Source organism: Amblyraja radiata, chromosome 28 (genome assembly GCF_010909765.2).
Source record: "Amblyraja radiata isolate CabotCenter1 chromosome 28, sAmbRad1.1.pri, whole genome shotgun sequence".
In the NCBI taxonomy this organism is placed as follows: domain Eukaryota; kingdom Metazoa; phylum Chordata; class Chondrichthyes; order Rajiformes; family Rajidae; genus Amblyraja; species Amblyraja radiata.
The window spans coordinates 19,279,855-19,296,793 of NC_045983.1; the positions used below are offsets into that span (position 1 = coordinate 19,279,855).

At 43.6% G+C, this 16,939-nt stretch overlaps 1 protein-coding gene across 3 annotated transcripts in view; it reads left to right on the forward strand.

Moving 5' to 3' along the window:
• LOC116988938 (cytochrome P450 2D6-like) overlaps positions 1 to 16,939 on the forward strand; it is a 160,972-nt gene that overhangs the window by 116,253 nt on the left and 27,780 nt on the right. For 2 of the 3 annotated variants that reach the window (XM_033045981.1, XM_033045983.1), the window contains exons 6-8: positions 235 to 376; positions 2,524 to 2,711; positions 2,834 to 2,975. In XM_033045981.1, the coding sequence (XP_032901872.1) occupies positions 235 to 376; positions 2,524 to 2,711; positions 2,834 to 2,975 (472 nt within the window). The remainder of the gene's footprint in view (positions 1 to 234; positions 377 to 2,523; positions 2,712 to 2,833; positions 2,976 to 16,939) is intronic. The other variant, XM_033045982.1, reaches the window with a different exon arrangement.

Consider the following 16,939-nt stretch of genomic DNA (forward strand, 5'->3'; position numbering starts at 1 on the left):
AATCCAGTCCTGGTCCAGAGGACCCTTTTCATGTCTCCTTTCAACCTTCATCAGGATCTCGACTGGAATAACGTCTTCCTTGAGTGTTCAGACCAGAATTGGTCTGAGTTTTCACCTCACCAGTATTATACCATTTCAAGGCACTTTTAACACAGGATGGCTGACTTCAGCACTGTTCCTATGATCTATTTTTGATTCTACATCTTAACACTGGTTCTCTTATTTGGGTCTCAGATGAAACACAGCCACAACACAAGTTTCCTGGACTCCAATCTGATGGGGACATTATTGAGCCTTTTTGCTGCAGGTACAGAGACCACCTCCACCACCCTAAACTGGGCCTTGCTCTTCATGGTGCTCCATCCTGATGTACAGTGTAAGTGTAACAAATGATCTCGTATCATGAATATCTTTGTGTTGACGGGAGATATGGAGGAGGAGTGTTACTGTAGCAAAAAAGTGAAGCAACGTATTAGGAAAGGTATCATAAAGTAATTTAGTCATAGAGTCATATAATGTTATCATAAAGCTCCGAACGCAAATTTTCACTTTTATGCTGACGACACAGTGATATATTGCTCTGCGTCTACCCCAAATCAGGCTCTCTGTCAGCTCCAAACTGCTTTTAACACTGTGCAACGTAACCTGTGTGATTTAAAACTTGTTTTAAATGCTGACAAGACAAAGCTCATGCTCTTCACTAAAGCTAAATCAAAGCCCTCGGACCTCCCTCCTATCACCAATTTGCAGGGCTCTGTGATTGAATCTGTGTCTCAATATAAATATCTGGGAATTATAATTGACGATTCTCTCTCTTTTAAACCTCATATCCAACAACTTGTGAAAAAACTAAAGATAAAATTAGGTTTTTACTTTAGAAACAAATCTTGTTTTTCTTTTGAAGCCAAAAAAAGACTTGTTGCTGCAACGTTTATGTCTGTGTTGGACTATGGTGATGTTTTATATATGAATGCATCTTCAAAATGCCTACAGTCTTTGGACACGGTCTACCACGGAGCACTGAGATTTGTTACTAATTTTAAAACCCTCACGCACCACTGCTCTTTGTATGCTCAAGTTGGATGGTTTGCCCTGTCCACCCGCAGACTCCATCATTGGCATATCCTTATTTATAAGACTATCCTCGGTGTTCTTCCTTCATACCTGCAGAAGTATGTAATTCGAAAAAGCACAGGAACTTATCAGCTGAGGACTCTGAGGACTTGTTCTTACTAACTGTACCTAAAGTCCGTACTGAACTGGGGAAAAGGGCATTTAGTTATGCTGCTACCTTCGCATGGAACCAGCTGCAGAATGAACTGAAACTTAAGGAGCTGGTTTCTATAAACAGATTTAAATCCCTTCTTAATGATGTTGAAGCGGGCTCTTCTGCCTGTACATGCTTTGTTTGATGATGTTCTGACTGTGACTCTATTTATATGTTCTCTGTTGTTTTTAAATTATTGTCTGTAACTGTGGAACTGTGCTGCTGCCTGTCTTGGCCAGGACTCTCTTGTAAAAGAGATTTTAAATCTCAATGAGACTTCTCCTGGTTAAATAAAGGTTAAATTAAAAAAAATTAAAAATGTGGAAACAGGCCCTTCAGCTCAACTTGTCCACATTGACCAACATGTCCCATGTACACCAGTTCCACCTGCTTGAGTTTGGCCCATATCCTTTAAAATCTAACCTATCCATTAACCTGTCCAAATGTTTAGTAAACATTGCAATAGTACCCGCCTCAACTACCTCCAGTGGCAGCTTGTTCCATACACCACAAACCTTTGTGTAAAAAAAAGTTACCTCTCAGTTCCTATTAAATCTGTTCATTCCCCTGCCCCGCCTCTCCCCTCCTTAAACCTACGTCCTCTTGTTCTCAATTCTCCTACCTGGGGCAAGAGACTCTGGCAGAGTTTAGAAATATAGTGTGATAACAGGTCCTTCGAGTCCGCACCAGCCTTCAATCACCCGTTCACAGAGTTCTATGTTATCCCTCTTTTCTATCCTACACACTTGGGGCAATTTTACAGAAGCCAATAAACCTACAAACTTGCACATCTTTGGAGTCTGGGGGAAAACCATAAAACTCGGAGGAAACACTGTAGCCACAGGAAGTATGTAGAAACTCCGTACAGATAGCACCTGAAGTCAGGATCAAACCTGGATTTCTGGCGGTGTGAGGCAGCAGCTCTACCACTGCCCCAATGTGCCTCCCTCTCGTATTGCGGTTCATTTCCAGCCTAAAACGCTGATTGCAATGATTCAATGATTAACACCATGTCATGTAACACAAAGTTCATGAAAACCCATTGTTTAAATTTCAATCCCAAAGACATTTGTAGGATCTTGTTCTGTACATATTGGCTGCTGCAGTTCTTGGGTTAAGATACCCACTATATTACCAGAATTTTATATTAATAGGAACACTTTTTGGGACATTTTGCGGAAGTGACAGATACAACGATAACACCGGCACCTTTGGTGAACTGAAACTGAAAATGAGTTCTTGCTTTGTTCCTGCAGCCCAGGTCCATGAGGAGATTGACAGAGTCATTGGGAACGGGAGGAAGCCAAAGTTGGAAGACCGTGAGGAAATGCCATTCACTAACGCAGTTATCCACGAAACCCAACGCTTAGGAAATATTGGTCCAATTTCACTGCCTCATCAAACGTACAGAGACACCGAGGTCATGGGTTACACCATCCCTAAGGTACAATCTAGAGCTAATCTTGTATGTTCGACTCGCTCTGTGCAGTAGAGGCACAGACGGACAACTCCCCATTGTTCTCAGGTCCTGTTGCTGACTAATTTGTCTTCTTAAATGACTTTTAGGGAACAATGATCTTTCCAAACATTACCTCAGTCTTGTATGATGAAGACACTTGGTTGACTCCATGTGAGTTTAATCCGGGACACTTCCTGAATTCTGATAGGATGTTCGTGAAGCCGGAAGCTTTCATCCCATTCTCTGCAGGTAATGTGGGATTTATGGATTGTTAAATGTATTGAAAGAGATTATTAGAATATTAAAATCTGTGGTTATGGATATCCAGCTCGATCTTCTGCACTATGTGATGGTAGTGGGAGAGCTTCCTCCTTGATTTATGAAGTTCAGTTTATTAACAACTAAATTTAAGTCAAATGCTGAAATACCTAATGGTCAGCACAGTGATAAAACAGTACATTTTATGTTGACAAAGTGAGAAATATGAACATTTGCTTAAGTGTAGGAAAGAACGGCTGATGATGGTTTAAATCGAAGGTTGGCACAAAATGCTGGAGTAACGCAGCGGGACAGGCAGCATCTCTGGAGAGAAGGAATGGGTGACGTTTCAGATCGAGCCCCCTGACAAGTCTGAAGAAGGGTCTTGATCCAAAACGTCACCCATTCCTTCACTCCAGAGAAGCTGCCTGGCCCACTGCATTAATCCAGCATTTTGTGTCTATCTTTGTGTCAAAGTGAGAAATTTGAACATTTGCTTAACATTGAGTGTTAAGCTGGGAGTGTACTTCTGTGAAATATTAAGCAGGGTTGGCTTAGGCAGGATGACATTGGGACTTTAGACTGTGGGGATCTGAATACCAAGGATGGCATTAAATTCCTTATACTGTTGAATCTAATCACGAGCAGACTGCATAACACACAGTAATATAACACCATTCAGATCCTGTCAGATCCTGGGAATGGGTCTGGAGAATCTTTTAGCCAGTGGGAATTGGCAAATTTGCTTCACATAATCCGGAACTTCAGGATCTGATCACATCACAGTCGTACAGCAGTGGGACAGCAATATGTAACAACTCATTCCTGTTCAGTCAGTGTGACCCTGCCAGACCCTCTCTCGGGTCACTAACCACTCTTGCCCTCACCCCACAGGTCACCGTGTGTGTATGGGGGAGCAGCTGGCAAAGACGGAGCTCTTCATCTTCTTCACTTCCTTGATCCAACAATTCACCTTCTTTCTCCCGGAAAATGATCCACGGCCGAACTACAGGGAAGCTAAATACGGAATTACCCTCTGTCCTCTCCCCTATCGTCTCTGTGTTAAAACCAGATGAGATGTAATGGAGAGAAAACTATGACATCGATTCTTCTCTAATGTGCATGTAATCAAATCACAAACACATTGATTTTCTTTTTTTTTTAAGTGTGATAATAGTTTAAATATTGTTAAGTATGAAAATCATATGTACTGTATCTTATTCCAAAATGTAGCTTTCAGAGGATCGTTCTGCTCTGATGCAGGGCCCACTAGCTACAAGGAACCAAACTCTGGTTCAACCTGGACCATCTACAGACAGTTGAGAGGAGACTCTCCACAGACGATTCTCCCTTCGGTATGGAGAAACAAAGAACTGCAAATGCTGGTTTATACCAAAGATAGCCACACAAGGGATTGAGCAACTCAGTGGGTTGAGCAGCATCTCTGGAGAAAAGTGATAGTTTGTTAGTGTGGCCATTCTCAGGTTACAGGCCATTTGGTCACAGACTACATGCTTTTTCGTCAGGCCACATTCCTTAGCGCTTCTGTAACACAAAGGGCTCAGCGTTTACGACTGACAACTGTTTATATTCGTCTTAGATAGCAAGGCGCCTCAGGATCTGTCAGCTACGTTTAATTATACTCATGTTGGGATTAGAGGAAAGATAGATGAGAAGGGAAAAGTTGTTGGGTGGGGAGTATGTGACCTTTGTATGTTGGATTTCTTATGTTTATAAAAACTAAGGTGACTAAGGCTTTAAGAAAGAGTAGTGGGGCTGGAAATGTAACAATCCTTTGAATAATGTTGTCAGTGTGATGGCAAAGTCGTAAAGAGGCCCAAGGATGAAGTTGGAATGCCATGCCCTAGAGATAACAAGAAAGGGGGAGGGAGTGTAAGATAGCCAAGAGACAATTATCGTTTGTCAAATTAGACATTTTTATGACTCTTGCTGTTCTGGGAAGAGGGGAGATGTGAGTTTGCAAAGACAGAGTAAATTTCTATTTTAGTCTGTAACGTAAGATAATGTTAGTTTAAATATGATTTATAAAGAAGGTCATCTGGGAAATATATATTGTATTTTCATACATTGGATCTTTGTGTTTGGATCTGTAGTTTAAGAAGTTACATTATTTCCCAAGATGTATAGGTTTAATGGGAACAATGTGTGGTATATATAAATTGTGTGATCACTTTATCTTTTGTATTTTGAGAAGTGGGTTCTGGGAAGTGTTTATTTTTCGTGAATTTCACTTTGTTGGAATGAAATCTGAACAAAAGAGTTAAACACACATGGCAAGGGAAGGGGCCACAAGGAGTCATGTGACACCTACATCAGTTGCAAATGTGGAAATGTACTGGGAAGGAGGGGATAAGTGGAAGCAAGTGATTGGCTGGTAATAAGGGAATGTTAGCAAATGATTGGATATGTAAATGTAACAGGGGTGGGGCATGCTGATTTGAAAATGGTATAAAAAGCGATGATCCTTTGTCTTGGGAGAGAGCGGGAGAGAGCTTCACGTGATTTGATGCGTGGTGAACTAGCTGTTATTTGCAAATAAAAGTTTGAACTTCTTGAAGAATTCTCCACGTGATCTGAATTAATTTGAGCATTGAAAAACCACAACAATAACTCTTCCCGACCCAAAACGTCACCTGTTCTTTTTGTCCAGATATGTTGCCTGGTTCGCTGAGTTACTCCAGCATTTCTCCTTTCAGTTACTGGCTTTTTCACCCAAACCCGAGATGTGTTGTGAACAAACATTGGATAAGCAATTTTCACTGATTGGTTGTTACACACCAGGGGGGATGAAAGTGGTTTATTGCCCCGTCACCTGGCTTGCCCCGTCATCTGTATCATCCCTTCAGGACAGTCAGTCTGCTAGTGCTTGGGTCACCTGGCTAGAAACTAAACCATGTGCGTCACAGTACTGAACAGTCCGAAATATTTCCATATAATATTATTATCTTGGTTGAGACTTTTCGGTCCATTGAGTCTATGCTAGCCTACAGAGTTCCTACATTAATAAACATTGTATGTATACTTTCTGCATTCCCATGAACTCCTTCCAAATTCTACCATCACCTACGCCATGGGCAACCTTCAACAGCCACCTGATCTTCTGATATGCCCGTCTTTGAGTTGTAGGATGAGATCCATATGGTCACTGTGAGAACATGCACACGCCACATGTGCATGTCAGGATTGAAGCCGGAGGTCAGGATTGAAACTGGATCACTGGAGCTGTGAGGCAGCAACTTTACTAAATGTGCCACGATGACATCCCTATGAAACTTAATCAGAAATTGGGAACTTCATGGCGATTGTATGAAGTCGGTCATTCTCTCTGTGGGATCCTCCGTAGGTCTGACTTGATCATGCACGGATGACCCAGGAATCGAGCAGTGGTGTCCTATGCAATGTGGCTTTTGTGATTGCCAGTCATGCAGCTCCTTGGGCATCTGTACACAAGAGGTTAGTACCGGGCCCTGGGTGGGGTGGTGGTCTCTAAGCAACGTACTTAAAGGGAGGAATCGTGGGAACATCTCAGATTGGTGCTGCACCACCAACTCGTATATCGCCATTACAATAAGAATACACAGAACCTCCTTCAAGTTCCTCGGGCACCATATCTGAGGAAGGATGTGCTGGCCCTGGAAAGGGTTCAGAGGACATTTACAAGAATGATCCCAGGTATGAGTTGGTTAACACGATGAGCGTTTAACAGCAGTGGGCCTGTATTCATTGGAGTTTAGAAGAATGAGGGGGGACCTCATTGAAACATACCAAATAGTGGAAGGCTTGGATAGATTGGATGTTGAGAGGAAGTTTCCACTAGTGGGAGAGTCTAGGACTAGAGGTCATAGCCTCAGAATTAAATGGTTCCTTTAGGAAGGGGATAGAATGAATTTTATATAGTCAGAGGGTGGTGAATGTGTGGAATTCTTTGCCCCAGAAGGCTGTGGAGGCCGTCAATGGATATTTCTAAAGCAGAGATAGATAGATTCTTGATTAGTACAGGTGTCGGGAGTTATGGGGAGAAGGCAGGAGAATGGGGTTAGGAGGGAGAGATAGATCAGCCATGATTGAATGCGGAGTAGACTTGATGGGCCAAATGGCCGAATTCTGCTTCAATCACTTATGACCTTATGATTCTGTGCATCCTTGGTGTGGCCCACTCGCCCACCATCCTTTGAAACCATCTTCACCCTAACCACAAATACAGGGTCCCACTGCCATCCTTAGCAGCTAACATTTGACCAAACACTTCCACCCATCAGGAAGCCCATGAGAATCCATGGTCTCCCTGATCTCAACCTTAGACACCCAACCCGCGTTTAGTTGATTTCTTTGTGCGATGATGCCTTGGGCCCACTGCACTGTGGAATTTATTCTCTGAGTTCCGTGTCTTTTTACAGCTACTAACCAGTTTCTAGGCAACCATTTGTTTTTTCCAGACTTTCTATCAATATATTCACAAAGTGACCAATTTTAACTTGTACAACTAGAGCAAACAAGTAGAAGAAACTTTACGTCTTTTACGATGAGATTGATCAAATCATTTAAACAAAATGTTCAGTTTGAACCAATCATTCTAAATGTCATATTAATTTGCACGTCCTGTTATACTGTGTGTATGTTAGCCTAATGGCACAATGGATTGTTGTAATCTTATAAATTTGTTTCCAAACAAATAAAAATATAAAATAACGAATGTAGTGCAATTGATGATGTGCTCAGATGGCACCTCCAGCCAGAATTAATTTCATTTCAAATGGAGGGGAAGGATGTGTTTCTGACCTTAGCTACACTGCCTGGAAGATGAGCGAAAGTCCACATTTTAATTGATTACATCGGTGCTGCTCTGAAATAAACATAGTGGCCACCACCGGCCACTGAACCAACACCACCAGTGACCATAATGATCTGTGTCAATAGCACTACTCTCCTAATGCTAACGGGTGACCCCCACATTTTACAGCTTGTTACAGCTACAGTAATGTCAAGGATAATTCTTTTGCAGGTACAAGTATTCAAATGCCTTTGATTGGCAAATTCAACTGGAATATATGCTAGTTTGAATAATATACATTTATTGGGCAACAGGTTGACAAGCAGCACCTTCATGTAATGAACTTGGATATACAGTAGGTAGGTGCAGATTAAGACTGCTATGAGGGCAAAGGTACATGTAAAGAGTGGTGAACAGGTTTGATGTGCTGCAGAGACAAACAACTGTACAGGGTTATGGTGATAACTTGTAAACAGGCTCAAAGTGTACAGGAATGATCACTTACCATTCCTCCACACAAAGTCTTTTACGAGGAGATTGATGAAATCATTTAAGCAAAATGTTCAGTTTGAACCAATCATTCTAAATGTCATATTAATTTGCACGTCCAGATAAGGAAGGAAAAAAAAAGTGTGGGGTATCAGTACTGATTAAGGAAAATGATATGGTGCTGAGAGAAAACCCTTTGAGAGATCAAGGAGGGAATCCATTTACTTAAGTGTGAAGGGAGCTATTGTGTGAGTGGGAATGTTCCTTAGGGCAGCACATAGTGATGGAGATCGAGGAGGAAAGCTGCAAGGAAGTTACAGAAGTGAAAAGAGTGGTGATATTGAGGGAACAAAAAATAGGGGAGCTGCAGGCACCATCTGTGGAGTGAAATGGACAGCTGATGTTTTGGGTCGAGATCCTTCATCTGGACTGGTAGAGGGAGTGTGGATGTCATAAGGTGGTGGGACAAGTGCTAGCAAGCAGTAGGTGAATTAGAGGAGTCGATTGGCAGTTATAAAAATCAGGTGGGGAGGGGTGTAGATAGTGACAGAGGCTGGGAGGTGATGTGTGGAGAACACTAGTTCCTGGTATCTGATAGCAAAGTGAAGAGTTGAATTGAGGAAGATGGATGGTGGCAGATGGAGACAACAGGGAGTGAAGGGGGTGAGCTCTGGGGAGATGTTGGAGAAATGCCAGTGCAAGGAGATTGTAGGAGATGGGCAGATGGGGCAAATGGGGGAAGTGGGAAAGAAACAGTAATGGGGTGTATTGGGGAGTGATGGGTGTGTGTGAGGGGACCAAGGTAGACAGGAGAGAGAAAAGGATGATAGGGTGTGCGTGTTCTTTGAAATTGGAGAATTCAGTGATCATGCCGTTGGATTGTAGACAGCCCAGATGGAATATGAGGTGCTGTTCCTCTCGTTTGTGTTTGGCCTCACCGTGACAGTGGAGAAGGCCGAGGATCTTTATGTCCCTGTTCGGTTGAAAGGAAATAGTAAAAATTGGAAAGAGCCATGGTTTTCAAGGGAAATTGGACACTTGGTTCGGAAAAAGAGAGAGATCTACAATAATTATAGGAAGCATGTAGTAAATGAGGTGCTTGAGGAGTATAAAGAATGTAAAAAGAATCTTAAGAAAGAAATTAGAAAAGATAAAAGAAGATATGAGGTTGCTAAAGGTGAAAGTAAATCCAAAGGGTTTCTTCAGCTATATTAATAGCAAAAGAATAACGGGGGATCAAATTGGTCCATTAGAGAGTCAGAGTGGACAGCTATCTGCAGAGCCAAAAGAGATGGGGGAGATATTGAACAATTTCTTTTCTTTGGTATTCACCAAGGAGAAGGATATTGAATTATGTGAGGTAAGGGAAACACGTAGAGTAGCTATGGAAACTATGAGATTCAAAGAAGAGGAAGTACTGACATTTTTGAAAAATATAAAAGTGGATAAGTCTCTAGGTCCTGACAGGATATTCCCTAGGACATTGAGGGAAGTTAGTGTAGAAATAGCAGGGGCTATGACAGAAATATTTCAAATGTCATTAGAAACGGGAATAGTGCCGGAGGATTGGCGTCCTGCGCATGTTGTTCCATTGTTTAAAAAGGGTTCTAAGAGTAAACCTAGCAATTATAGACCTGTTAGTTTGATGTCAGTGGTGGGAAAATTAATGGAAAGGATACTTAGAGATAATATATATAAGCATCTGGATAAACAGGGTCTGATTGGGAACAGTCAACATGGATTTGTGCCTGGAAGGTCATGTTTGACTAATCTTCTTGAATTTTTTGAAGAGGTTACAAGGGAAATTGATGAGGGTAAAGCAGTGGATGTTGTCTATATCGACTTCAATAATTTGACAAGGTTCCTCACGGAAGGTTGGTTAAGAAGGTTCAATTGTTGGGTATTAATGGTGGAGTAGCAAGATGGATTCAACAGTGGCTGAATGGGAGATGCCAGAGAGTAATGGTGTATGGCTGTTTGTCGGGTTGGAGGCAGGTGACTAGTGGGGTGCCTCAGGGATCTGTGTTGGGTCCTTTGTTGTTTGTCATGTACATCAATGATCTGGACGAAGGTGTGGTAAATTGGATTAGTAAGTATGCAGATGATACCAAGATAGGGGGTGTTGTGGATAATGAAGAGGATTTCCAAAGTCTACAGAGTGATTTAGGCCATTTGGAAGAATGGGCTGAAAGATGGCAGATGGAGTTTAATGCTGATAAATGTGAGGTGCTACACCTTGGCAGGACAAATCAAAATAGGACGTACATGGTAAATGGTAGGGAATTGAAGAATACAGTTGAACAGAGGGATCTGGGAATAAATGTGCATAGTTCCTTGAAGGTGGAATCTCATATAGATAGGGTGGTAAAGAAAGCTTTTGGTATGCTTGCCTTTATAAATCAGAGCATTGAGTATAGAAGTTGGGATGTAATGTTAAAATTGTACAAGGCATTGGTGAGGCCAATTCTGGAGTATGGTGCTCAATTTTGGTCGCCTAATTATAGGAAGGATGTCAACCAAATAGAGAGAGTACAGAGGAAATTTACTAGAATGTTGCCTGGGTTTCAGCAACTAAGTTACAGAGGAAGGTTGAACAAGTTAGGTCTTTATTCTTTGGAGCGCAGAAGGTTAAGGGGGGACTTGATAGAGGTCTTTAAAGTGATGAGAGGGATAGACAGAGTTGACGTGGATAAGCTTTTCCCATTGAGACTAGGGACGATTCAAACCAGAGGACATGACTTTAGAATTATGGGACAGAAGTTTAGGGGTAACATGAGGGGGAACTTCTTTACTCAGAGAGTGGTAGCTGTGTGGAATGAGCTTCCAGTGGAAGTGGTGGAGGCAGGTTCGCTTTTATCATTTAAAAATAAATTGGATAGGTATATGGACGGGAAATGAATGAAGGGTTATGGTCTGAGTGCAGGTAGATGGGACTAGGGGGAAAATAAGTGTTCGGTACGGACATGAAGGGCCGAGATGGCCTGTTTTCCGTGCTGTAATTGTTATATGGTTATATGGACATGCAGGTCAGTGTGGGAAGGGGAAGACAATTTAAAAACGACATTAACTGGAAAACAATATGGCCATAGTGGACAGAGTACAAGTGCTTAGCATAGTAGACGCCTGATCTGCATTTGGTCTCACCAATGTAGAGTAGGCTGATTGCAATTATGCGAGGTTTTTCAGGAAGTACAGATGAAATTGTGTCTCACCTGGAAGGGCTGTTCAGGCTCCTGAATAGAGCTGAGGGTGGAGATCTATGGATAGGTGTTACACCTCTTATGGTTGCAGGTGGAAGTGCCTGGGGATGGATGAGATGGGTGGGGAGGGATGAGCAAACCAGGGAATTAGGGAGAGAATGGTCCCTGCAGAAGGTAGCGGGGAGGGTTAGACTTGACGGGTGGTGGGATCACAGCTTGCGTAAATGTTGAAGGATGATGTGCTGGAAGCAAAGGGTGGAGGGGTGAAAGGTAAGGACTAAGGAAATTCTAATCCTGTTCCGTCAGGGGGAAGGTGGAGTTAGAGCAGTACTGTGTGATATGGAGGAGATGCAGATGAGAGCTTGGTCGCCCACAGTGGGGGTGAAGCTCTGTTTCCTGAATGAGGAGGACATTTTTCAAATGTCTGGAGTGGAAAACCTCATTTCGAGAACAGATGCGGCAGAGGTGGAGAAACTGAGAGAAAGGGATGGTGGCCTTACAAGAGACAGGGTGGGAGGATGGGAAGAGGTGTCGTCTAGGTTGCTGTGGGGGTCAGTGGGTTTGTAGTAGATATCATCGGATAGTTTGACTCCTGAGATGTTTTCAGATTGATCTGAAAATGGGTGACAGGTGTGAGAAATGGTGCAAGTGATGTTGAGGGCAAGGTGGGGTTCCTTCCAAGACTTCCATATCCCCAAAACAGCTGAATGAGATAAACTGGCTGCTGTAAATTGGTATGTTGGTGAGTGGTGGAACCAGTGAGGAGTGGATGCAGGATGATAACAAATGGGATTATTGTAGATGGGTATTTGGGGGTCGTCGGGGAGTTCCTCGTTTACAGCTGACTTGTATCCACAAACCGCATGTCATCAGTGGGTTGACACTTGCCTGGTGACGGAGATCGTAATGCGGAAGTAGACTATGCCTGTGCAAAATAATCCTAGAAGGTGTAAACATTTCAATTGCAGTCTTTACCGGACCCGCACCCACGGAGGGATTTTGGAAAGTTTATGTAAATAGGGTGGGGATACTTCCTGGCATCCCCTCGCCTCCCTCCGCTCACAGTGAGTTTGCCGCTCGTTATCTCCGGTGAACATGGAGTTCTTGGCTCTCCCCGGGGTCGTGCTCAGGGTGTTTGGCGGGTTCCCGGCGCTGGCCGTGTTCTGCACCGTCTTTGCCCTGGCATTTGACTTGATGAAGAGATGGAAGAAGTGTGGCAACTACCCTCCCGGGCCCCGGGCTCTGCCTTTCCTCGGCAACCTTCTACAAGTGGATCTGCACAACCCGCACCTGTCATTCACAAAGGTAAACACAGCGAGTGGAGAGAGAGAGAGGGAGAGAGACGGTGGGAAGGAAGCGGCCACACACCCGGGACCACCTTTAACCCTTGGTCTCTCTCTGCTTCTGCCCAGTGACCTTAACACCCCCGTTTCCATCCTATTGGTTGCAGGGCCGGCTTTAAGCCGATTTGACCGATTGCTCCCAATTGGGCTCCGCGCCTAAGGGGGGCCCCGCACTAATGTTCCGTATTTCGTACGGAAATACGAATTCTCTTTGTTAACTAAAGTTTTTTTTAATTCGCCATCCGGATTTTTTTTTAAACGAACACGTATAACCAAAGATCTTCTAGCAGAGCTCCACTATAGGATATTTGTGTATAACAACCGCTGCACGGCCATCAGACACAAACGATGTGTTAACTAGTACTACTGTTAGCACTTCTTATCAGCTAGTACTTAACACGTTGTTATACCATGTCATCAATGCATCCATCCGCATTCCTCAGTAAATGTTATTGTGTTTTGAACAAGTATTAATGACGCCATGTTCCTTTGAATAAAATTCACGCGGCGTCATTAATACTTGTTTAAAACACAATTACATGTAGATCGATGACACGTCGAGAATTTCTTTAAACTCACCATCATGAGTGAGGGCCCCGGACCGCGAGAAGGGGCTTCTTCCTGGTGTGCAGGTTAGTCATTCACCTACCGACCCACGTTGTGTCTCTTTGTGTTTTGCTCTCTCCCTCCCTCCCTCTCTCCCTCTCTCTCCCGCTCCCCATCTCGTCTCTCTCTAGCTCTTTCACACTGTCGCCTCGGCATTCCCGGAATCATTGACGTTTTGCGGTAGACAAAAATGCTGGAGAAACCCAGCGGGTGAGACAGTCGCCTGGCCCGCTGAGTTCCTCCAGCACTCTGTGTTTTTTGTTTGGCTCTGAAGTTGAAGGTGGCTCAACGGGGCGGGCAAGGGCTCTGGGGAGAGGGTTGCCTTTCTGGTCGAGACCGTTCTTCAGACAATCACAACTAATCTCACCGACGAGAGTTCAGTTTAGTCTGAAGAAGGGTCTTCTCTCCAAAGTCGCTGCGCTGCCTGTCCTGCTGAGTTACTCCAGCTTTATGTCTATCTTCAATTTCAGAGAAATACAATTTCTCACGGGGGGCTTATAATATCTCTAAACCCCTCTGGGACCCTCTGAACACCTCTATACCCCCTCTAAACACTTCTAAACACAACTGAACCCATCTGAAGCCCTCTAAACATCTCTAAATCGTTTAAACCCCTCTAAACCAGGAGGGCTGCAAGGTGACTTGGATAGGCTGGGTGAGTGGGCAAATGCATGGCAGATGCAGTATAATGTGGATAAATGTGAGGTTATCCACTTTGGTGGCAAAAACAGGAAAGTAGACTATTATCTGAATTGTGGCCGATTAGGAAAAGGGGAGATGCAACAAGACCTGGGTGTCATGGTTCACTAGTCATTGAAAGTAGGCACGCAGGTGCAGCAGGCAGTGAAGAAAGCAAATGGTATGTTAGCATTCATAACAAATGGATTTGAGTATAGGAGCAGGGAGGTTGTACTGCAGTTGTACATGGTCTTGGTGAGACCACACCTGGAGTATTGCGTACAGTTTTGGTCTCCTAATCTGAAGAAGGCCATTCTTGCCTTAGAGAGGTAACAGAGAAGGTTCACCAGACTGATTCCTGGGATATCAGGAATTTCATATGAAGAAAGACTGGATAGACTCGGCTTGTACACTCTAGAATTTAGAAGATTGAGGGGGGGAATCTTATAGAAACTTATAAAACTCAAATCCTTTTGCTATGAATCGTTGGCTGATCTATCTTCCTCTCTTAAACCCATCTACATGCTTTCTCCCCATAACCCTGACACATGACACATAGCAAAATAATTTGAGTATAGGAGCATGGAGGTTCTACTGCAGTTGTACAGGATCTTGGTGAGACCACACCTGGAATATTGCGTGCAGTTTTGGGCTCCTAATCTGAGGAAGGACATTTTTGCCGTAGAGGGAGTACAGAGAAGGTTCACCAGACTGGTTCCTGGGATAATAATAATAATAATAAATTTTATTTATGGGCGCCTTTCAAGAGTCTGAAGGACACCTAATGTCAGGGATGTCAGGACTTTCATATGAAGAAATGATGGACTTGGCAGTGAAGAAAGCGAATGGTATGTTAGCTTTCATAGCAAAAGGATTTGAGTATAGGAGCAGGGAGGTTCTACTGCAGTTGTACAGGGTCTTGGTGAGACCACACCTGGAGTAGTGCGTACAGTTTTGGTCTCCAAATCTGAGGAAGGACATTATTGCCATAGAGGGAGTGCAGAGAAGGTTCACCAGACTGATTCCTGGGATGTCAGGACTGTCTTATGAAGAAAGACTGGATAGACTTGGTTTATACTCTCTAGAATTTAGGAGATTGAGATGGGATCTTATAGAAACTTACAAAATTCTTAAGGGGTTGGACAGGCTAGATGCAGGAAGATTGTTCCCGATGTTGGGGAAGTCCAGGACAAGGGGTCACAGCTTAAGGATAAGGGGGAAATCCTTTAAAACCGAGATGAGAAGAACTTTTTTCACACAGAGAGTGGTGAATCTCTGGAACTCTGCCACAGAGGGTAGTCGAGGCCAGTTCATAGGCTATATTTAAGAGGGAGTTAGATGTGGCCCTTGTGGCTAAGGGGATCAGAGGGTATGGAGAGAAGGCAGGTACGGGATACTGAGTTGGATGATCAGCCATGATCATATTGAATGGCGGTGCAGGCTCGAAGGGCCGAATGGCCTACTCCTGCACCTAATTTCTATGTTTCTATGATTGTTCCCGATGTTGGGGAAGTCCAGAACAAGGGGTCACAGTTTAAGGATAAAGGGGAAATCTTTTAGGACTGAGATGAGAAACACGTTTTTTACACAGAGTGTGGTGAATCTCTGGAATTCTCTGCCACAGAATGTAGTTGAGCTGAATGTAGTCTCCTCTCGTCCAATCAGCCGCTGTCTCCAAGGGCATTGTGTCCAATCACATAATTAGCAGCTACGGTAAATGTTGGAAGCCAGCGGAGCTACTGACAGTCAAACGGGAGGGAGCAGGAGTGGTTCACACAGTGTATAATCTATAGCACTTAGTGTACAATGTCATAATATATACTAAATAACTATGCTGACAGACCTTGGCTGGGAATCTGGAGTTCACCAAAATTGTTCCCAATTGGGCCCCGCACCCCCTAAGGCCGGCCCTGACGAGCATACTACACGAAATATAAACATACATAAATGTTTACTTTTGTAGAGTAGGGTCCCGCCATCAGTTTTCTAATTGGGCCCCGCAATTCCTAGCACCGGCCCTGATTGGTTGTGTCCTCTGCATTTATTGTAGCTGCTTCTTTTATTTTTTCCGCTGCTTGCTTGCTTGCTTCCTCCTTATCTTGTACGGCCCAGCAGCGCAGCTGGTAGATGGATTGCCTCACAGCGCCAGAGTCCTCGGGCGCTGACTGTGTGGAGTTTGCACGTTCTCCCTATGACCGTGAGGGTTTCCTCCGGGTGCTCCGTTTTCCGAATGGATCCCACATCCCAAAGATGTGCGGGCTCTGTACATTGCCTCTGGTGTGTAAAGAATTGACGTGAAAGTGGCCAAATATAGAACCAGTGTTAACAGGTGATCGATGGTTGGCTTGGATTGGGAGGGCCGAATGGCCTGCTTCCATGCTGTATCATTCAGCCAATCCATCCAATCATTTTTTTCCTGTAACTGATTGAATCAAGTGCCCTATATATTTAATGTTTCGGTTTCTTCCCACATCCCAAAGATGGGACTTGTATTCCAGGTTTAGACATTGTGAGAATCATAGAAATGGAATAAGATGCCCACGTATTGCAAGTACTCTAGTCAGCTTTCCCACAGCACAAAGGCTGGCGTGCGTGCAGGGATAAGGGAAAGTTGAGGTCAAAGTTTTGGAATGCTTACCAATTATGCGCAAAGCAAAATTGCCAAACAGGTTGCACAACAGATTAAAAAAAAAGTTATCTTTGTACTGCATCCATTTCTCCACCACTTATGTCTTGATAATCCATTTCTTGGAATTTTAAACATCACACTGCTGTTGGGAGCTCCTTCAGCTGCGTGTTTGGCTTTTATTTTGATTTTCTAAACATGAACTATAATATCTAAACTCC